Here is a 24,097-nt window from a genome sequence, read left to right on the forward strand (position 1 = left end):
CAGCAAATGTAATACTTAATGAACCAGGCTTGATGACATGCAGCCTGTGACCTCCGGAGACTGCAGCCTTGAGAAACGGCCCTAGTGTGTGCATACTCTTTTGCTCTCTTTCCTTAAAAGTATGTACTTTCTCAACCACAAAACAGTACATACTATTAGGCATAGTATAAGTAGGTGAATTGGAATGCAGCTTTAATCACTAATTTGTCTCACCTGTTCCTCTTTAATTGGTTACCCTATTTATTTTGTTTTTGGTAAGTGTTTGTTGGTGGATGTTGCTGCGTGTGTCTTGTTTATTATGGTAGTTGCTGTCTGACTAGTTTGTGGTTTTGAACGCTACCTGATGCTTTTGGCTTTAGGCCTGTTTTGGTGTTTCCTGGTATTCACCAAAACCTGGAGGCACTGGAAAAAGTATGGTTTGCATCTAAATTAAGGTAATTGGCTGAATTAAAAAGGCCTTTTTTTTAACTTGCTGGGTATTTCTTTTTGGAAATGCTGGGTTATTTCAACTTAAAATCTAAACAAACCCAACTGTTGGATTAACCTCCTAAAACATGGTGTGTGGACATCACATTTTTGTTGTTTGCACCATAATACTTAATTCTGTGTATCTGGAACCTGTTGTACACAAACATGACTTCCACTGCTTCATGTTCAAAGAAAAATATTTGGTTCTTCCTAATCCCAAATAGCTGGAAGAAATCTAAAACGCAAACCAAAGCTCGGGTCTTAGGAGGTTAAATAAACCTAGAAAATGTCCATATTATGCCCAACCATATACTAACACAAGCTGCATTTTTATAGTATATTGAAGTGTTAAAATAGCATTATGACTTTATATTTGGATAATTACTTTAAATGTTTTGATTTCTGTTGTTGCTAGTACATCTATAGTTTGATGGTTTTCCTATTACTGTTAATAGTCCTTTCATTTAAGAGTGAATAGCACTGCAATTGCAATAACAATGATCTACATTAATGTGTGTATGAGAACTGCATCTCATTACGCCTCCACATTAATTAGATAATGAGCTGCAGATTGATCCATGACTTCAATAGCTGTTATCACTTACATTCACGTGCTTTGTAAAAACCCATTAAAGGATTCCAGGTTATCATCAATACAATATTTTATACACTGATATCATTTAATTGTTATTACAGTAGATTAACTTGAAAACATCTGACTTTTAGCCTCTTGATTTCACAATAAAATTGTATAATTGGCCTTGCGTGTTGAAGGACTTTGTACAATCAGAAAGAGATTGAAATTACTCTTCCTTAAAGGGGACATATCATGAAAATCTGACTTTTTCTATGTGTAAGTGCTATAATTGGGCCCCCAGTGCTTCTATTAACCTCGAAAATGTGTAAAAGAACAACCCATTAACTTAGTTTTGGTAAACCATTCACTCTAAAAACTGTTGGGTTTTTAACCGAGGGCTGGGTCACTATTGGACCGAACACACTGCTGGGTTAAAATGACCCAACTGCTGGGTTATTGTCATTTAACCACATTGAAACAACCCAGCAGTTTGGTTAAAACAACTCAGCAGTTGGGTCATTTTTAACCCAGCAGTGTGTTTTGTCCAATAGTTACCCAGCCCTGGTTAAAAACAACCCAGCTGCAAGCATGTGAAATTTGGCTCCTTGTGATGTCAGAAGGGGATAATACCACCCCTTTATCTGCACTATCAAACCACAGCACCTGCCATTTTGAATTTTTAAAGGACACACCCTAAACGGCACATTTTTGCATAAATGATCTATGGGGTATTTAGAGCTAAAACATATGTAGCCTACTCTGGAGACACCAAAGATGTATTTTACATCTTTAAAGGCGGAATGCACAATGTTTGAAAAACGCTTTGGGAAAGGAGACGGGCCAACTACCAAAACACACTTATAGCCAATCAGCAGTAAGGAGCGTGTCTACTAACCGACATCCTTGCCGGGTTGCGTATGTGTGGGGGCGGGTCTTTTAAAAGAAGGTCCAGATTCTATTGGGGTAGGGGCGTGTTTGTTTAGGTGATTTCAAATATCAACATTGGCTTTCAAACATTGTGCACTCCGCATTTCAAAAAGTCTTGTGAAATGTCCCCTTTAAAGCAAGAATTTACGATTTTTTTGACAAGGGTGCAAATGCAATTTGTGTGTAAATAAATACAATGCCAAGTAACTGCTTGGAGGGGAGGGTTATTAACTTATAGCCTACTTGTCAGTGGTGAGTACAATACGTGGTAAAAAAATCACATTTAGTTTATTTAAACACGAAGCACAGTGTATTTGTCATATCAAAGAAATTGTGACTTCTCATCTGATGCAGACTTTTGCAAGTAAATTCAAGTTTAATGCACTAGAATGCAATAATAGCATATGTTTTATTCATTATGCATATTATATTAGACACGTATGGTATTTCATAACTGTGTGTAATATCGCACACCTTCTCACTCATTGCTATTCCTTCTGCAGGCAATGGCAGGCAAAATTCACTCCAAAGTGGTGGATGCCAGATATTGTGCACTAAAAGATCACAGAGGCAAACCCAAATGATTGGTAAGTTTAACACCCTGAAGAAATTCTTTATTTTGCCAAAGTTTTGTGAGCATTCCAAGGCATATGTTTACTCCCTTATTGTCCTTTCCCACAAATCAATGCCTGGTCGTGCACGAAGAATGTGATTGGTCGAGCCTGGTCAAGTTTAGTGTAAATAAAGTTATATTTCACTTAACACACTTTTAAATTGCATTTCTAGCGAGAAATTAATATTGTAGTTTTCAAATATGGAATTAGTTATCACAAAGGCGCTTGCTGTTTATATTTCAAAGTTAAACTGAATTCCATTTTGCTGCCTATGAAGACTGTACGAATGTGTTTCTCGGAGCTGCATTCATGCCTCCGAAGTCATTTGGCTCGTTCGACTTCACGCGCCACTGCAATAACCAACAGGCGGATGACATCATTATTCAAGAGCGATTTGAGAAATCTTAAGGAGAATTTGCTTGCCTCGACAGAAATCATCAGCGTGACAGATTCGATTTTGCACAGAATTTGCGAAGGTTGGTAAAGTGTGCAAAGCCTGCTGCAGTGCGGGTTTTGCCAAAGACCGCATCAAGGGGGCAAAGGGGGCGCTGATGAGCACACTTCGAAGTGTAAAAATTACAGATGGAACACCCTGCGGACTCGTAGACTAAGCGAGCACGCACAATTTAAGAGCACGAGACCGAAAGTCCACATGAAGTGCGCCATTTGGGACAGGGCCAAAGTCTCAAAATATGACTCTGGTGCGCCCTCTGGACTCGTGTCAAGGGTCTGTACTACATGATGTCCATAAGACCGGAGTGTACCATTTGGGACAGAGCCGTCATTGAGAAAAGTTTTTCATTATGCAAATTATGAGCGACTACCAATGCCTTATAGATGGTGGTGAATAAATCATCTTGGAATGGCTGATATATAACAGTATGTATTTTCAGCTGTTTTGTGCTAAACTACAAGTTTCTCATTCTCAGTTGCACGTTCTTGTTTAAATCTCATAGCCGCTGTTCTTGGTTCTGAATGACCTCCTTTGCCAAAAGAAGAAATGTCAGAAAATTAAGTTTTCAGGCTACCTTAGAAATGTAATCGATTTGTACAACAATGTTCTGTCCATTGTAAGTTTAGTTTCTATTACTTTCATAAAAATTAAAATTACACTGAAGTACAGTGTGTGCAGCAAAGATATAAATTAAACATTTAGGGGTGGTGTCCCAGACAGGGATTAGCTTAAACCAGGACTAGGCAAAACTAAGGAGCACTGATATATCTTTAAGATATGTCAGTGCAAGTTGTCTTCAGTTCGTACATTTATTTTAGTCTTTTTAAAATATCAATCATCAGCAAGAACCAGGAAAAAACAGCATGTTCTGCTCTCTGACAAAAACAGAAAGCATCCCTCGAGGGTTATTTCGGCCTGTATAAACTTCACATTAACGCTTTAAATATCTGTAAAATGTGCTCTTTGTTATTTAAACCTAGGCCATAAAAAACTGGAGAAGGTTAGAGGTTTGGTTATTGAAAGAAGTTGGCAGAAAAGGAGAAAAATAGAAAAATGTAAACCAACATCTCTTGCAATTATCAGAATATTTCAGCAGATGTCACTATTGCTCTTTCACAATCATTGATGAAGAAAGCTTTACTACTCCACTGCTTCTCCATTAGTCCACCAAATCTAACATACTAGTCAACATTTAAAGTGGAACAAAACCTTTCATAAAAGTTATCTTAATACCAATATCTAATACCCGTTCTTTTCTTAGGACAACTTTAATTAACTTATTTGATGCACTTCAAATACTGACTAGTGTCTATTAAACTTCAAAACCTTATGAGAAGGTTGTGGAATAACTAATTCTAAATGAGATTATTAACCATACATTGGTTAAACTTGCTGCTACTGTTTTGATCTTATAGTGGAGATAAGAAGATATCAAACAGGTATTTTGGTATTTTCTTAATGCTAATTGACCAATTACTGTATAGTAAACTGTAAGAATATTTATTGTAAATTGCAATAGGGTTAACAGTTCAATTTAGTTTAAATAGAGAGGTCCAAGTGGATGAATATTTTGGGCATTGTCCCTACAGAATAGCCGTGGATTATTAGAATTTTTTATTTAACAGCTTTATTAGACATAACCTGGTAAAAGTTGATAAGCATCATCAGGTTAATACATTATAAACATTTATTGTATTAGTTTTAATTTTCAGTTCATAGAAAAACCCAAAGCCAAACTGTTGCCATATAAGAGTTTATTTACATCATTTTGTTTTATTCTCTCTTACTCTTTTAGATGAAGCTAAAATGACCCAAACCCTTATAGACCTATCAATGAGAGGGAACTGGAATAATAAATGTGAAGACACTTAATGATTGATTATACGGTTTGGTGTTTATTCACAAAATACTACACAATACAATAAAAAAGCATAAGTGTCAAAGGCATATTTTTGTGCACACAATCATGTCAGTTGTGCCATTTTTGAAAACAGTTCCGGTTCAATTGAACACACAAGTGCACATCACAAGCCTTGCATTTCCAAGGTGTCTCCTGCCTTTTACCTTGCTCTTTGCAAAGCATGCAGGTCCTTGCATTTGAGGTCAGCTCACCTCCTGGTATTGGCACATGGTCATCGCCGGTTTGTTCTGGTGTTTCGGTCTTTGAGAAAACACAGAGGTCTTCAATAAGCCCTTCCAAGAACTCTTTGTGGCTCATGTTACCATACAGCTCTTTGTGCATAATGAAAGCGTTTGTGGCAGCAATGTCCAAGAAGTTGTAAAAGACTTTTCTGTACCACTTCATTGTTTTGTGCCGTGCAGAGTAGCACTGCAACAGATCCTCAGACAGGTGAACACGTTTGTGAATGTGTTGATCGTAGGCAGTCACGGGTGCAGGACATGGAAATGTTTTTGCCTTCCAAGTGTCTTGTGATTTCACCTTCTTCTGAACAGTCTCTCCTGTATAAGCTGAATGGATTGTAGAACAAACGGAGACCTCTCGTGTGTCCATCCATTTCACAAATACAAGAGGTCCATCCCGGATCCACCTGATGGATCCCCTGGCAGATGTTGCTGTGAGTGAATTAGTTGCAGCACGTGGACAGTCCTTCCTAGAGTCTCTGTAAGTCCCACAAGCACCAAACTTCATAGCAAACAAGTCTTTCAAGAGCGTTGGGCTTGTGAAGAAATCGTCCATGTACACATGGTAACCAGAGCCTAAAACTGTACGGTCCAAAAGAGATGTCACAACATCATATGATAATCCGTGGCCTGTGGGAGAGCTGTTTTTTCCAGTGTATACAGAAAAGTCCACAGTGTATCCATTAGATAAATCTGCAAGGACAAACATCTTGAAGTCTCTGGTTGGTTTGGCTTTCATGTTTTGTATTATTTCTGGGTCCGCTTTCCATGGCACTATTCTTTCTTCCACAACTAAGTTTCTTTTAGGGTGATACATGGCTTTACAAGCCATACGGATGGTGTCCATGAGGGGTTTGATTCTGAATAGATGGTCATGTTCAGTGGTGCCTCTTTTTCTGTCATTTTCCTCGTCTTCTTCCGGGTGACTCATTTGGAAATTCCACGAAATGGTGAGGAATCTGCCTTTCGACATGACCTTGGCAGGAAAAGCCACAGAGAAAAAATCCTGTCGCCAGTAGTCCCTGATGGAGCTCAACCTCACTATGTTCATGTAAAGAAGCAGCCCAATGTATTTGTACATCTCACTGATGCTGACGTCTGTCCATTTGTATTTGCAGCCATTTGCAGTTGCTTTGGCGGCCTGCGCGTTGGTGTTGCGGCACAAAGTTGAAACGGCGTTCTCAGGAAAAAACATTTTGAAGAGACTCTGGGGAGTGTGAACGTCAGCAGGACTCAGCTGTGGTCCAGGTTCACGTGCTGGCAGGAATGTCAGAGTGTTTGGTGTCATGTCAACGTCTGATTCGGTTTTCCATGATAGAGTGGTCTGCAAGTTGCTTGCCTTCACGTCTGTCTTGGCTCTCTTGCAGCGTCTTGGCTGTCTTGCAGTGGGGGTCTGATCATTGTCATTGTTCGATCTGTAAAAAACAAACAAATAATGGTTAATAAACATGTTTACTACACAAAGAGCTGTATTGTTATCATTATCAGTCACTGATACCAATATTTACCAGACCTAACAAAAACAAGATAATTTCTAAGCCATAAAAACAGAATTAAACTAATATCTGAAAATGTGTACTTACTCTGCATCACTTTCAAGTGTGCTGAAAACTGAATGATACGTTCTACGTCCCCTTCCTGGGCGAGTTGGAGCCATATTCCTAAAAAGGTTGAACAGTTGTTAATATATTGTTAATATATCCAAAGTACTATGCCAGCATATACTTAACTACTGGCCAATAGATATGGTGGTGACAAAAACAACAAAATCAAACTAAATTGACTATTAACATTACCAGTAACACTACTACTATGCATGCCTTAAAATAATATATTTTCTACACAGTCAAACTTATTGTTCTATCAGTTTTTAAACTAAATAAAAAACAACTAAACTTAATGAAATGTAAGCAACATATACAACAGTGGGTAAGTCTTTACTTACTTATTCTGATGTTTGGTCGTGTTGCTGCGTGACCTTCTAGTACGAGTTGCACGTGATGGCGAGAGGGATGCAGTCACATTCCTAAAAAAGTTTAAAAACTATTATAAGCATTTATTATCCAAAAAATATATTACGATACCATTAGTCTCTCCATACAATAATAGAAACTAGTGGGTTTAGATGTGCTTTATGTGTCTGTAAATGGGCCATTAGTTAGACACATTAGTTTAAACACACCTTAAACATTTACACATTCGGCTATATCACACATTTACACCTGAACAGATACTTGATGCGTTTATAAGGCAACAAATCACTCTTGGGTAAATTTGTCAAAATTAGTTTTACGAATTATTTTATTTTAGATTATTTAAATATAGCCCGACTTAAGGCATACATTGAGTGTTAACCTGCTTTATTAAACATTTAAATGTAACAAAGTTGCCTATATGGTGTAATAAAAGTAAAGAAATTGGTACAAATTTGCACCATGGCAAAGCAGCTTTACAGTAAATACAGGCTTATTAATTGTAACTTTTACAAACACACTTTTTATAAAAAGTCGAAGTGAAAAATGTTTGTTTATGTAAAATAAAAAGTCAACTAATTTAAGTAAAACTAAACGACTTACTCGTCAAAAAAGAAATCCTCGGCTGGATCAAGTCTCTCTTCAAAATGTAAACGTTCCTCGTCGGAGTCGCACTCTTCTTCTGAAGAAAGGGTGAACTCTTCCTCACTATCCGGGAGCATCTGAGCTTCACCATCTGTGTAATCTGCCATCTTTCAAACCTGCAGGAAAGTGAATGAATTTGAAGATGAAGCGTGTACTTTTATATGCACTGTAGGGGGCGTTACCATGATTTGCATAGATTGCGTCATCGCATTACAGTGTGAATAGCGCTCTGCACGTGACACAATTAGTTATAGAGTACTTTATCTCTTTAATTTCATACACATAACAATCTTAGAATATTTATTTTATATAAGAATTGTGATATTTAAAAGTAGACATGCTATCTTTGGACAGATAGTTCAAGTTTGCGTGAAAAGTAGGCTATTCCTTGAGTTTCTGTTAAATTTAAATTTAAAATTTAAAGCTCTTTAGTGGGTATTTTTTGATTAACAACCCTGCTGAAAAAAAACAATAAAACCTTTACAGAAAATTCTAATGGTTTTATTGGGAATTTTATTGGTTCTAATGGAATATGGTCCAAAACACACTACGGTGTATTGGTTTTTGTTGGTCTCTAATGATATGTATTGGTTCTATGTATTTGTTCTAATGGAATATGTATTGGTTAATGAAATATGGCCCAAAACACACTACAGTGTAGTGGTTTTAATGGTAAAAGCTAATGGTTTCTATTGGTATTTTAATGGAAACCATTAGAATTTTTTGTAATGGTTCTATTGTTTTTTTCAGCAGGGAAACAGCTTGTGGGTTTCACACATGAAAAAATAATCAAGGGCACTTTTAGCAAGAAGACGTGTAGAGGCAGAATGGTGTGTAGGTAGTCTATATCAAAAGTTATATTCACTGTTTAAAGTCTTTGCTGTATATATTAAAACTCTTATATTTAAACTATGTTAAACACGATGAGTTGTTATAACTTATAAATTGAAGTTGAAATTGCTTAATTTATTTTAACTGTATTATAGGGTAGGCTACCACCCCAGCGACAGAGTTTTGTAGCTATCTTTATTCTGACAGCATACAACTTGTAAAGCCGAATTAATCTACATTAAAAATCCTTTAAAAATGATCTACTTATAAAATGAAGGCAGCATTCTTTAGTTTTAATCTTTGCGGCTGAAATGTTCTGCATTAAATAGATTTTGCTTTTGACTACAAAAAAGTTGTAGTGTCAAAGCCAAGATATTTGTTTTCTGTAAGCTTTTACTCCTTTATGACACTTTTTTTTAAATGTTATGATTTATATGTTTTCATATTTTGACGCTTTCATCCAAAACACATAACAGTACATTCATGTTGTGTAGGCTACTCCAAAATGCGATTTAAAGTTTAAAAGTATCCGTTAACAAAGTAGATACCAAACGTGTTTTCTATACAATCATTGTAACATTATTCAAACTGATGACTGAGATCCACCATCAACATAAATGGCCGATAACATTCACACATTATAACTGGCAATTCAGACGCTATTCAGACAGTAATCTGCCCGCCCCAAACAAAATGCTTTTGTCCTCATAATTCAGACATTCCGAAATAGTAAAATACCTCAGTCACATGAATAACGTTTTGCTAACAGCAGTGAGAACATTGATTGGTAACAGACTGCTGCGGACTGTCATTCACACAAATGGAAAAGCCCAACTCAACTCAACCAATGATTTATACCTTTCTTTAAAATAATAATAGTGTCTATTATAGATATGAAATACAGATTTTTGTGACGAACCATACGGCTAAATGTCCTACACAAAGAAACATTGCAATGAATAGCCTATGAATTTCTACATTCATGTAAAACCCTTGTTTTGCAAAACTTAAGACTGCCTAGTCATTTACAGCATTCTGGTTGGCTTGTTTTGAAATCACGAGGACATTAATGTTCGGGCAATTAAACGCCGAATGGATTATGATTGGCTAATGTTAATGTTTACGGTGATTTAAATTAAGAATGTGTGAAACATTAACAGTCGGGCAATTATGAAGCTATATTCAATAAGAACAACTGTAGGCTACGGATGATGTAAACTATAATGATCGGTTAATATCGCAGTTATCAACTTTTAGAAAAGGGTTAAAGTGGTATATTGGTCCATGACAACCCTATAAAGTTAATTGTCTAATAAGAGGCAAACTAGCCTATTGTACATTAATAAAAAACTCATTTTAGGGATTACTTTTAAAGCTCCTATATTATGTTCTTTTAGACTTTTGTGTGTATTTGTATTAGGTCTAAATCATTTTTAAATGTACAATCAGACCTTCTAGAAATTTTAAAGTAGGCTAAACAAGCTTAGGCCTTAATTTCCATAATTAATCTGGCTGCGTTAAAGATTTTAAAATGTGGTCAATATCCTAAATCTCCTTTGACTCTGATGTTATCATAATCTCTGACATTTGTAAAATACATATAAAATAAATATTTAGCCATATTAATGCACTTTAGGGAAATATGATATCATTCATCCGCGTGCTAAATTGTGAAGGACAGTGCAAAAACAAATACCCAGGAATTGACTTAAGATGTATTATCTTGTATTATCTTAGTTCATTTCAACATTTTATTTGATTTGAAGTGATTGATTTTGATTTGATTTTATTTGAAGTGTTGAAGTAAAAAACTTATTTATGGTGCGTATTCTCATGGGAAGCAGCTGTTACAGTTACAGGTTAGTAAAGAAATTATGAACAAAAAACACGTTTCACTTTAACCAAATGCATAAACAGAATGTTAATTTCTTAAGGCTAAATTTATATAATGTCCATATTTATTAATATTCATTTATAGCCAGCTTGGGACACAACACGTAGGCCTATTAGGCTAAATGTGGGTTGTTCATTTTGTTTGTTTTTAACCCAAAGAATGTAATTTTTATTAAATTTTAATTCATAAATGGGATCATATTTTCAGGGTTATTATTATATTCCAAATCTAAAACTTAGCACCTTACTATACTGTAACATGTCAACATCTCCTATTTATGTTTTCCATAAGATTTTTAAAGTCTATAAACACTGAAACCAGGGTTATGAAAAATATACTGTACTGCCCTACAAAGGCAGTAATTTTGTTTTTGGTCGAAAATTAGTTATTGATATTTTTGGGACGTTCAAGACCTCCTTTATCATGTGGATAAGTATCTTGAATCAATTTAGTTGTTTTTTCGAGAAAATAAAAATCAAGAAAATAACTGACAATTAAAGTCAATGAAAAGTCTAAACTTTAAAATCATTTTTCTCAGTTCTACACTCTAGCAAGTTAAGGTCTTTTGCCTTTGTAGGGCAGTGTAGCTCAATTAAGAAATTAATTAGCAACTCAAAGGGTTAAATCCCAAGACACACACCTACTAATGAAATGTACAGCTTGAAATCTGCTGTAAGACTTTAGCTAAAAGTGCCAAATGTGTAAATATAAGTTTTGAAGTTCTCATAATAAAAACACATTGATATTATAGACAAGACAACACATGGACTTTATAGACTTAAGTTTGAGGTATAAACTATTTTAAAACCCAACCTGATCATTTCAATCATGCAAGAATAATCTTTTGTGAGACACTTTTGTAAGACAAATGATGATGAATATTTATTCATATCTGAGGCTAAAATGACCCAAACCCTAATAGACCAATCAATGAGAGGGAACGGGCAGAATAAATGTGAAGACACTTAATGATATTGTTTGGTGTTTATTCAAAAATACTGCACAATACAATGAAAAGGCATAATTGTCAAAGGCATATTTTTGAGAATACAGTCACGTCAGTTGTGCTATTTTCTTTTTGGTGTTGCCTTTTTTTAAAAACCACAGAGGTCTTCAATAAGCCCCTCCAGAAACTCTTTGTGGCTCATGTTACCATACAGCTCTTTGTGCATAATGAAAGCGTTTGTGGCAGCAATGTCCAAGAAGTTGTAAAAGACTTTTCTGTACCACTTCATTGTTTTGTGCCGTGCAGAGTAGCACTGCAACAGATCCTCAGACAGGTGAACACGTTTGTGAATGTGTTGATCGTAGGCAGTCACGGGTGCGGGACATGGAAATGTCTTTGCCTTCCAAGTGTCTTGTGATTTCACCTTCTTCTGAACAGTCTCTCCTGTATAAGCAGAATGGATTGTAGAACAAACAGAGACCTCTCGTTTGTCCATCCATTTCACAAATACAAGAGGTCCATCCCGGATCCACCTGATGGATCCCCTGGCAGATTTTTTTGTGAGTGAATTAGTTGCAGCCCGTGGACAGTCCTTCCTAGAGTCTCTGTAAGTCCCACAAGCACCAAACTTCATAGCAAACAAGTCTTTCAACAGCTTTGGACTTGTGAAGAAATCGTCCATGTACACATGGTAACCAGAGCCTAAAACTGTACGGTCCAAAAGAGATGTCACAACATCATATGATAATCCGTGGCCTGTGGGAGAGCTGTTTTTTCCAGTGTATACAGAAAAGTCCACAGTGTATCCATTAGATAAATCTGCAAGGACAAACATCTTGAAGTCTCTGGTTGGTTTGGCTTTCATGTTTTGTATTATTTCTGGGTCCGCTTTCCATGGCACTATTCTTTCTTCCACAACTAAGTTTCTTTTAGGGTGATACATGGCTTTACAAGCGCTACGGATGGTGTCCATGAGAGGTTTAATTCTGAAAAGACAGTCATGTTCAGCTGTGCCTCTTTTTCTGTCATTTTCCTCGTCTTCTTCCGGGTGACTCATTTGGAAATTCCACGAAATGGTGAGGAATCTGCCTTTCGACATGACCTTGGCAGGAAAAGCCACAGAGAAAAAATCCTGTCGCCAGTAGTCCCTGATGGAGCTCAACCTCACTATGTTCATGTAAAGAAGCAGCCCAATGTATTTGTACATCTCACTGATGCTGACGTCTGTCCATTTGTATTTGCAGCCATTTGCAGTTGCTTTGGCGGCCTGAGCGTTGGTGTTGCGGCACAAAGTTGAAACAGCGTTCTCAGGAAAAAACATTTTGAAGAGACTCTGGGGAGTGTGAACGTCAGCAGGACTCAGCTGTGGTCCAGGTTCACGTGCTGGCAGGAATGTCAAAGTGTTTGGTGTCATGTCAACGTCTGTCTCGGTTTTCCATGATAGAGTGGTCTGCAAGTTGCCTGCCTTCATGTCTGATTTGGCTCCCTTTGCAACGGGTGTCTGATCATTGTCATCGTTCGATTCGTCAAAAAACAAACAAATAACGTAAACTATTATAAGCATTTATTAAAGCATTTAGCAAAGTATATATTACGATACCAGTTGTCTTTGCATAACAGAAAAGAAACTATTGGGTTTAGAGGTGATGTGTCTGTAAATGGGCCATTAGTTAATTAGTTAGACACATTTTAACCACACCATAAACATTTACACATTCGGCTATACCACACATTTACACCTGAACAGATACTTGGTGTGTTAATGAGGCAACATAAACACTTTGCGTAAATTGGTCAAAATTAGTTTTACTTTTTATATTATGCATTTATAAAGCATACATTGAATGTTAACCTGCTTTATTAACATTTAAATGTAACAACGTTTAGTCCACATGGTGTAATATGGTGCGTTTTAGTTACAATGTAACTAATGTTAGATTAATTTCTACAGAGCTTTTACAAACCTGCACCATAACAAAGCAGTTTTACATAGTATCTTAATACAGGATTATTAAATATAAATGGTTATGGTTTAATATAAAAGTGTTTACAAACACATACATAGCTGATTTTTTATGATGAAGATAGTGATTTTTATGATTTTTTATGATGAAGATAGTCAAATTTCACTCTTAAAAAACAACTGGCAAGTAAATTTGGAAAAAGTCCAAAATGTATGTTTTTGTAAGGTAAAATAAAAAGTCAACCAATTCAAGTAAAACTAAACGACTTACTCGTCAAAAAAGAAATCCTCGGCTGGATCAAGTCTCTCTTCAAAATGTAAACGTTCCTCGTCGGAGTCGCACTCTTCTTCTGAGGAAAGGGTGAACTCTTCCTCACTATCCGGGAGCATCTGAGCTTCATAATCTGTGTAATCTGCCATCTTCCAAACCTGCAGGAAAGTGAATGAATCTGAAGATGAAGCGTGTACTTTTATATGCACTGTAGGGGGCGTTGCCATGATTTGTATAGATTACGTCATCGCATTATAGTATGAATAGCGCTCTGTACGTGATCACAATTAGCTATAATGAGAAACTGTACTCTCTAATCTCTTTAAATTCATACACACATAATCTCGGAATATTTATTTTCGTTATTTAAAGTAGACATGTTAGGCTTTCTTTAGACAAATAATAGTTCAAGTTTGCGTGACAAGTTTTGTCTGTGATGTTTTTTTCCCGTGAATTAAGGCGAATAAAATTGTCTTTTAACAATGTATCACTGTCAACTTGCCTCTTCAGTTCTTTTACATGCGGACATAACGCGAAAAGGGAAAGGAGTCGTCATTCAAGCATTACAAATAATTTAAACAACATAACAGCATACCTAAAGAGATAAACACGTCTTGTGCCAACTTGCCCCTTCAGTTCTGCAACACAAATGTAAGGCGCAACGTAATCAGCACGTCTCAAATTTAACACATCCTCATTTAAAATGTGCTGAATACTGTTTAAACCAAAAGCATCTGTATAAAATTGATTTTTAAACAAAGATGAAAGTAGTATATTAAACAGATCTTAAAAGAAACCCACTTCTTCCATGGACATAACGCGAAAAGGGAAGAGGAGGTGCTAAAACAGGAAAATACGTTTGCAGTCAGAGAATTAAAGGGGTATGCACACATAGAGACCCAAATCGTATGGAAGGCCATTGGGGCAAAAACGTGTTAAAAATACGTGTTAACACGCACTACGTGTTAACGCGTAAATCACGTGTTAACACGCACTACGTGTTAACGCGTAAATCACGTGTTAACACGTAAATCACGTGTTAACGCGTACCTACACGGTTTTCTTTACCACCACCTACTGGTGTGGAGCTTTGAAAACACAGAAAGAAAGAAGGCTTGGATATCACAGGATGTAATCTAAAATATATTTTGAGCATTTTATAAAAGCATTAGTAGGCTACAACTACATATTTTTAAACAGTTAACTATAATCATTCAACACTTGAAATTCATGACCACTTTCACACATTTCTCCAAACTATATTTTTAAATACACTTTAACTTTATCATGTTTCTAAAGCCTAACTGGTAACTGACAATTGAAAACAGGACATTATGTTTTCACAGGTCAACCCATATGCATTATATTTGTTTGTTAGTCCCTTTGATAACCACCTTAAGTCTTATGAAGCTGCTATTGGTTTAGATAGCTTTATAGTAAATATAGTAGTTTTGCTTTATCCTTCAAAGTATAATTGATCAATTATAATTTTTTTATCATCATTAGACACACACAGGAAAAACAATAAATAACACTGGTGAGGATCATATACGTCCTCCAGATGCTGTGTTGTCTGTGCAAAATGTGTCGCGGTTGTAAAAAGAGGAATACTGTGTGAATGAGTCATTTTTCTTAGGATGTTTTTATCTTTGCTGGAGATGGAGCAAGCAGTACTGTAGACTCCAAATACTCATCCTTTTCAATATTGTAATGAAAACAGAGATGTATACCATAGTTTAATGTTGCATGTGCAAATAAACAGTTGTTTTGATATGATGCTTTCCTTGGCTTTTTTCATAAGGGTTAAAGTGCCTGACACACTACTAGTAGAATACATTAGGAATGAAAAAAGATACACGATGCTTTTAAAATAATATAATATTTAACTTTTATTTATGCCATAAAACAGTAATTACTACATTTAAGACTCAAATTCCACAGGAAGAAATATCTTTGCTTTTACATAGCATTTCTTCATTTAATAATTGATTAGTTCGTAAATTGTTGAGGAGACAGGAGCTTTGCAGTATCCAGATGTGATAAGGAACATGGCCCTTCCATTGTATGGCACATCGCATGGAGTATGAACTACACTATCTTATGTGATTTTGTTAAATGGTTTATGAAGCCTTTAATGGACAGTGGTCCCCTGCTTCAAAAACAGCAGACCTCCAACATCAAGCTTAGCAGAGCCGGGGTTGTTGGTGAGAATCATTTTGTTTGGCTGAAGAAAGATGGTGATGACCTCAGAAGTGCAATGCCTGCAACACATAAATGGTAAAGTTTATTGTGCTGCCCTGGGAAATGGATGACCTAGGAATGTTAGTATATGTAGGCCTAATGCACATCACAGCCTGTAAACTGTTAAGTCTTATAACTTCATACAATCAGAATGTACTGTAGTAAAAACATACATGACAAAGAAAACAGAACTTTATTACATTTACTCTAGTAAGAATTAGGCAAATTATAATGGAATATAAACTCCAAAAGGATTAATTATTTTGCTCAGTTATAAATGAATCTTATTTAATATTTGATTATTAATAAAACCCATAAACAACAAACATTGGCAACAAAGGCATATAATTGTTTTCAACCAAAAACATTGTAATAGGTAGTATTGACATAGGAAACAGAAATACAGACTCTCTAAAAAATGCTAGGCCCATCATAAAGACAACTGTGTAACTAGAAATCAATATTAAAAGGTATAAAGTTGAGACCTTACTTACATCACTTGGTCAAAAAAAAGTCACAGACTCAACTGTAGGCACAAAACAGTTTATTGAATGGGCAATGAAAATCTCAATTCCAGAATGCAGAGACTCACCAAGCAGCAGGGTGGCACTAAATTGAGTCACTGCTGAGAATGGCACCTTGCAGAAAGAGTCAGAGTGCAAGGCATCAGTCAGGAAATGTTATCAGGGAGAGCAGCGAGGCAGGCAGACGGGATGAAGAGAGCCAAAGAAGAGCCAACCGATGTGAAGCTAGGCATAGGGAGGGAAGATGAGGCTGGGAGAACGGGGCAGATGGCATCAGGGCACAATCTGGAGAGAACAGAGAAGAGTCCGAAAGAAAAAGCACTGACAGCCCATCTCATAATTAATGAGATGATGACTAGACGGAGGGGAGGATATAGCCTGGGATACACTGCATGATTTTTGGCGGTCCCAAACGAAAGATTACCATCGTGAAACATTTGTGGCAATTTCTGTGATCGTGGCTCTTCGGTGGTCCTATGTCGACCAGCGTACCAGTATTTGTTTAACACTAGCACATGCTGGTGACATTGCACTTAACTGGAGTCACAGTCGTCACAACCTATGATTCAATAGGTGTCATCATTATACAGTCTACATGCTTGTCGTACCCAAGTTTAAATGATCCATGTCGCACAGTGTGATAAGGTGATGATATTATAGGAGAGCAAAAATCTTGCAGTGTATCCTGGGCTTAAGACAATGACTGGTACGTGCATGGCCACCTGTCAAAACAAACCAATGACAACACACACAGCGTACAAAACACATAAACAGAAACAACCGATCAGAACAAAGCTGTGACACACTTTTAGCTATAGTATTCAATCAGATACTGGTTGCCCAAATTCATTGATTGTTTCTATCTAATGAAACAGGTTTTGGAATGTTTGGTGTGATAGTTGCTGTATCGGTCAGGTTAACAAGTGAAAACTCTTCTGTAATCAAGTGCTATTTGGGGCTGAATATTTCATTTAGTATGAAAAGTAAAAGTTACACTCTGATTTTGACCTAAAATGCTTAAAAATGTCTAAATTAAGTGCAGGTGCAAAGTCATAGATATTTTCATTTGTGACAGTTCTACTGTTTGCACTTGAAATAAACACAGACATGACATGTAGATAATAAAAAATCTTTAACAAAAATATAATCTGAAAAAGGATAAAGATGTTTTAACAATTTAAAACAAAACTGTTTACTAATAATAAAACAGCCAATAGTACAAAGAATAAGCATGCATGTTTAAGTTAAGAAGAATAATGAGCTTTTTAAAAAGTACCTGTATGTCCAGTTGTGCGGTCTGGAGTACATTGCTTTGCATGTAGTCCTATAAGGATCGCTTGGTCTTCTTGAATATATTAAGTCCTATAACTGCTTCAAGTACGCATTCTCTCATTAGGCACACTCTTACAGCCTCAGGGTGGGTCACAATGTTCATAATTTGGTCATCTAAATAAGCTTCGGTCAATCTTGTGAATAAACACTGGGTGAATAATCTGTGAAAGACAAGCATATAGAAAACCATAAAAAGTTGCTTGTATTAGTAATAACTAGAATCAGATTTGTTTTTATGATTTTTGAAACAATGGTTATTCAAATGTAAAATCATAGTATTCATGTAAAATCAACAAGGAAATTATTTAGACCAACTTACTCTATTAATGCTACACAGTAGGCCTACAAGGGAATATAGTTTCCCTCATATTTGGACAGATCTGTGTTATCAACTCTCTTGCCAGTTTGTCATGAGTCATAACTTTAGGTTCATATTTTTAAATGAATAACAAACACAACGCATTCATTTAAACAGCACTAAAATTTTACCTCACTATATTGTCTCCATCTGGGAAAGCCTGACACTGTTTCCACTAACTTATGTGATTGCAGTTATAAAGACTTTTGCCCAAGGCCATTTATCTAACAAAACTGTTTTCTGTTGTTGTTACTGCTGCTGCTTTTGCGTTTGTATTCCTCAATAGTACTTTTTGGCTCTTCCGTGTGGTTACGTTACCCTCACGTCAGCAAACCTGGCTTATGATGGCTATGAGGTAAGCTTACGGCAAACTCGACGTAATGCTTGGATCACTATATCATTAATTATTCATACAATGACAGTGCCTGTCGTAACGCATTCGCTGCAATATAATTATTCATAAGCTTGTGAGCGAGCACTTACCTAATGCTTACGATGAGCTGACGTTACAATCTTCATCTTCTTCTTTTGGTTTAATGGCGGGTTACGAACCAACTTTAAAGGTGCATACCGCCACCTGCTGTGATGGAGTGTGAAAATAATGATCTGCCTCTTCTATATCCTGTTATATAACACACTTTTCTTAATAAATCTCAAACTGCATTTGACTTCCTGGTTTTGGATCTTCATTTAATAAGTTGGCTATAGTAAAATCATTGCATGCTATTGCTTGTAAATCTTCCTTTAAAATACGACTCAAAATGATAGTGGCGAAGAAGTCATCTGCCATCTTGTGCTCATTAGTGGTAACGACATGCAATGCACAAATGACTAAAACGAGTTTTTTTTGTTTTTTTTTATTATTACCATTATGTCAGTAACAATTAACATTTGTATTATACATACAAATAGTATTATACAATAACATAGTATTATAAAGTAATAAGAACAAACATTCTTTTATGAGGGATTTACAGTTATAAAAAATAATAATGAAATAAATAAACAAATAATAATAAAATAAATAAAGAAAAAACATACATAGACATAAAATAATTGTTTTATTTTTACTCAAGTAGGGGGTAGAAAAGTTCATCTAAATATGATATCTCAAATTACATGTGAATTCAAAACCTTATTTAATATCTGGTATGATTTAACTGCTTTTTTGTTATTCTTTAATTTACAAAGAGATTCAGTTAAACCTTTTAATTCTGAGCAAAATGCAATAAAATTAGGTTTTGAGGCTTTAACTTTACACTTATGAATATGACCTTTTCCACAGGATATTAATAGTATTGTTTAAAGGAACAGAACCAGTATTACATGACAAAAACAGGACCATTTCTTCAGTGAAGTCAATAAGATTATTAAAGGATGTAAAAATCAATCTTGAAATTTCATTCCAAAATGGTGTAAAGGGACATTTAACAAACAAATGAATCACTGATTCATTTTCAGAACCACAAAAAGGTGAATATCCATAAATTTAGATAAAAATAAGTTGCAGGGGTAAAAAATATGAAGGATTTTAAAGTGGATTTCTTTGACTTTATTTGGTATCACAAACTTATTATGAATAGACCATATGTTAGATAAAGATACAGAAGGATATAACCGTTTCCATGAAGACACTGCTTTAGGAGAAATACTACTTATAGAGAGTAATGTTCTTCTGATATGAATATTATTGCATTTTTATCTAACAAGTCAATACCATCTATCATTATTCGAGGAATGTCTTCCCTTAAAGGAGAGTATTGTAAGGATGATCTGATAAGCAGTAGAAGTTTTGGGGAAATACCCTTAATTATTCTTAGAAAATCTCTTTGAGTAATATTAATACTGTTTTCTTGACTACATTTTTCATAACTAATTAGAGTCCCGTCAGTGTTTAAAAATTAATGACAATGCATTAATGATCTTATCATTTTAATAATATATTAATAAATCTATGTCCAAAGTTAAGAATATGAACGCAAAACACTAAATGACAAACAAAGTGGTGTTTTCCCGGACAGGGGTTTTCTTAAACCAAGATTAAGCCTAATTAGGAAAGAATAAACAAACATACCTTACTAAAAACATTACTTGTGTGCATTTTAAGGCAAAACAAAGAGCACTGATGTATTGTAAGATATGTCAATGCATTTTTTTTTTTTAGTTTGTACAGCTCTTACATTTATTTTAGTCTAGGACTAGTCTAATCCCTGTCCGGGAAACCGCCCCTAAATTGCTCCCAATACAATTTTGCTGTGTTCTCTACTGTACATTGATTGTACTGATTATAATCCAAAGGTCAGACTCAGACGGGCCAAGTAATCCCCACGTCATCCATTATAAAGGGATTTTTATTGTGCAGTGTAGCCAATTTCTATACAATTTAGTCCAAGTTTGAAAAACCTTTTGTTTCCATGTCACTCAGAAAGTTAGTGTGATGTCTTAAATTAGTAAGCAAGCAAAAACCATTCAAACGTTTTAGCCTATAAAATGAATTATAAAAATGCAATTAAGCATTTTAATGTAGTTTATTAATCAACATTTATTATCATGATTATCGAGGGCATAATCAAAAATAAATATTTTGTTTTATTCTTGCAGCCCCTTGTAGTGAGTAGCCTATCTGTCTCATATCTGCTTGGAGTTAAAAGATGCTAAAGGTGAAAACAAGAAAGCACTTTTTTTTAAATTCCAATCAAAGCTAGAGACATGTGTTTTATTGCCATTCTTCTTTTTTTCCAGTCATCACATATGCATTTATTCATTTAGCATATACATTCATCCAAAGTGTCTTATAGATCAGAAAATACACAGAAAAAAAGCAAAAGTTTATTACATTTGCATAATTGTTCTAGTATCTGCTGCAGAGTAGTTCTAGTTACTATGACAAAGAAACAGTCTGAGCGTGACTAATCCATTGGAAGCCTCAGATTGATCTATGACACATACTTTCTGATATGGAAACTTTGTCTGAGGCAACGCGTGCAAAAAAGTAAAAAAAAAAAGCTTAAAAGGTTTGTAGTAGAGAGCCTCCTTCAGACAAAATAAGATTATTAATTAAACTCAAAAAGCATGTTTTAAAGCCTAACTGCTCTATACAATGACATTGATGTTCTCCCATTAGGCCATACATATAGAGTTCCATCTGTTGTTCATATGCTAAATTGGTTGTAATTATATAGTGTGGTATTGCTATACTGTATTATTAAGGATATGTGTATGACACTAGTGAAAAACAAATTTCATAAGGCATTTATAAACTAGTTGAACTAGCTTTAAGTGCAATCAGATCATGATGGCAGGTAGTCCAAAGACTTCATACGTAGAACATCATAATGTGTGTGTGTGTTCAAAAATGATGCAGATGTACCATCTGCTTGAGCATACATTCCATTTACGTTCATAATCTTGCTATTAACCAATTGTTATTAACATAAACTTAATTAGATTACCTGTGGTTAAGTAGAGTTTAAAGAATTTTTTCTTGCAATATTAATCATCCTCTACTGTTTATGAGAATTGTGTAACACTACTGTGTCATCATTTAACACCTCTATTTTTAAGAATATAATTATTTCTATAGGCAGGTGCTAAAAGAACAAGACATTAGACACAAAGGAAATAGAAATTGGGACCATTGCCTAATTCACAAAGCTAACAAAATTATTTGTAACAAAATTAAATGATACTATTATTATATATAGTCCAAGCTGTAAACTATTTATGATCATTATTCACTGTTAATTACTTTTAAAAATATATATTTAGGATAAAATACTTCAATTTACAATCCTATCTATCTGTCCGTTCTGTGTATTTAGGTCAGATTCGCCACACCACTAGATGGTGGTAAAACTCCATGTCCATGATTTCTAACGCGTTGACACGTGATTTACGTGTTAACACGCACTTACGCGTTAACACGTAGTGCGTGTTAACACGTGATTTACGCGTTAACACGTAGTGCGTGTTAACACGTATTTTTAACACGTTTTTGCCCCAATGGCCTTCCATAAAATCGTGTATACATTAAAGCGTAACTAAACCCCTGGTCAGAGCCTGACTCCGCCCACTGGCAATATTTGAAAAAGGCAAGAAAAGTGGGCAGATCCCAACAGAGATAGAGGGGACGAACTAAGCTCGTACCAAGTGTGTGGTGAGATCGTAACAAGGGCGTGGTGAGCTTGAATCTGCTTACATCACGAGTCATTTTTCACATATTAATAAACAATCAAGGCCACAATTACACTGTTACTGGCAGCTGCTTGCCAGTAGCTTACTGTAGATTTACATTTATGTTATTTACTGCAGTTAGACAGTTTGTTCAACTTCAAAGATAAATTAACATTAAACATTAACAAGTCTTTGTCTTTACAGAATAAAACCATAAAATAACACCCTCATTTAAAGCATTATGGGAACCAAAAATCATCATCAACCTTTTTCTGTTTTCTCTTTTATATTTTGTTTCCCAGAATGCTTTGCTTGAGGCTGTGATTTTAGTTTTATTCTGTAAAGATAAAGACTTGGTAATGGTTAATGTTCATTTAACTTTGAACAAACTCTTGCAGGTAAATAACATAAATTTAAATCTACAGTAAGTTACTGGCAACCAGCTGCCAGTAAGCCTAAGGCTGTAATTTCTACAGATTTTTTTACAGTAGCAAGAAGAAGTGTAGAGAAGGCAGAAATTAATAATATATTGGTATCAAATTTTATATTCACTGTAAAAATTCTTTGCTTTATATTCAAACTCTTAATATATTCATATTTAACACGATGAGTTGCTATCTTATACATTGTTGAAATTGCTTAATTTATTTCAACTGTATTAAGGTAGAGTTTTGTACCTTTATTCTGACACCATACAACTAAACCAAATTAATCAATGCTGCCTTAATTTTGAGATAGTTTAAAGGATTTTAATAGCTTTGATCTTTGCGGCTGAAATGTTGTGCATGGAATAGATTTTGCTTTTGACTACAGAAAAGCTGTCAAAGCCAAGATATTTGATCTAATTTAAAGGGGACATATTATGAGTTTTTTTTTAAGATGAAAACTAAGTCTAAAATAGGTCTGAGCAAAAGTGTGCCGTTTTGGGTGTGTCATTTAAAATGCAAATGAGCGGATGAAGTGCAACCACTGATCACAATGAGGGTGGTTTGTTGCAATTGAAACTCAATTGTGCTGTGAAATATTGTATCTCTCTCTTTCTCTCCATACTAAATGGTTGTGCTGTGGTTGGATAGTGCAGATAAAGGGGGCGGTATTACCTTATTCTGACATCACAATAAGGGCCAAATTACAATGACCCATTTTTCACATGCTTGCAGAAAATGGTTTACCAAAACTAAGTTATTGGGTTGATCTTTTTAACATTTTCTAGGTTGATAGAAGCACTGGGGACACAATTATAGCACTTAAACATGGAAAAAGTCTGATTTTCATAATATGTCCCATTTAAGGATGCTAGCACAAATATTTGTTTTCTGTAAGCTTTTACTCCTTCGTGAAACTTTTTTCAAATGTTCTGGTTTATGCATTTTCACATTTGGCAGATGCTTTCATCCAAAACACATACAGTACATTCATTTTGTATGCTCCAAAATACAATTTAAGATTTATAAGTAATCTGTAGATACCAATTATTTTCTATACAATCATGAAATTATTCATACTGATGGCTGGAGATCAACATAAATGGCCGATAACATTCACACATTATAACTGGCAATTCAGACACTATTCAGATAGTAATCTAAACAAAATGCTGTTGTCCTATAATAATTCACACATTCAGGAATAGTAAAAGATGCTGATTAGTGCATCTCTAATAGTAGGCTAATAATAATAGTAATTATTATTATTATTATTATTTTCCCACAACTCTAAACCTCACACAAACCTGGGGGAATTTTGAAGAAAATACATTAGGTA

At 35.2% G+C, this 24,097-nt stretch overlaps 1 protein-coding gene and 2 long non-coding RNA genes across 5 annotated transcripts; 1 reads left to right on the forward strand and 2 right to left on the reverse strand.

Annotated features, from left to right (window-relative positions):
- Nucleotides 1-301: 301 nt before the first annotated feature.
- Nucleotides 302-6,439, forward strand: LOC129432168 (uncharacterized). Its single transcript, XR_012369307.1, has 3 exons — nt 302-434; nt 2,476-2,559; nt 6,301-6,439. It is a non-coding gene; the product is annotated as an uncharacterized lncRNA (long non-coding RNA).
- On the reverse strand, nt 4,916-14,548 carry LOC129432165 (piggyBac transposable element-derived protein 4). 2 transcript variants are annotated; one of them, XM_055190385.2, is made up of 5 exons: nt 14,301-14,548; nt 7,759-7,916; nt 7,128-7,208; nt 6,766-6,843; nt 4,916-6,597 (listed from the first exon to the last, which is right to left on the reverse strand). In XM_055190385.2, the coding sequence occupies exons 2-5, from the start codon at nt 7,905-7,907 to the stop codon at nt 5,010-5,012; spliced, it is 1,896 nt and encodes a 631-aa protein (XP_055046360.2). In that variant the 5' UTR covers nt 7,908-7,916; nt 14,301-14,548; the 3' UTR covers nt 4,916-5,009. The 2 variants fall into 2 exon arrangements, with proteins under 2 accessions (XP_055046360.2, XP_073723234.1); XM_073867133.1 differs by lacking the exons at nt 6,766-6,843; nt 7,128-7,208 and having other exon boundaries at nt 14,301-14,547.
- Nucleotides 14,549-15,576: 1,028 nt separating this feature from the next.
- LOC129414275 (uncharacterized) lies at nt 15,577-18,970 on the reverse strand. Of its 2 annotated transcripts, none has more exons than XR_012369305.1 (4): nt 18,644-18,970; nt 17,747-17,963; nt 16,539-16,755; nt 15,577-15,966 (listed from the first exon to the last, which is right to left on the reverse strand). It is a non-coding gene; the product is annotated as an uncharacterized lncRNA (long non-coding RNA). The 2 variants fall into 2 exon arrangements; XR_012369306.1 differs by lacking the exon at nt 18,644-18,970 and adding an exon at nt 18,292-18,544.
- Nucleotides 18,971-24,097: the final 5,127 nt, after the last annotated feature.

The sequence above is a fragment of the Misgurnus anguillicaudatus genome, chromosome 1, assembly GCF_027580225.2.
Source record: "Misgurnus anguillicaudatus chromosome 1, ASM2758022v2, whole genome shotgun sequence".
In the NCBI taxonomy this organism is placed as follows: Eukaryota; Metazoa; Chordata; class Actinopteri; order Cypriniformes; family Cobitidae; genus Misgurnus; species Misgurnus anguillicaudatus.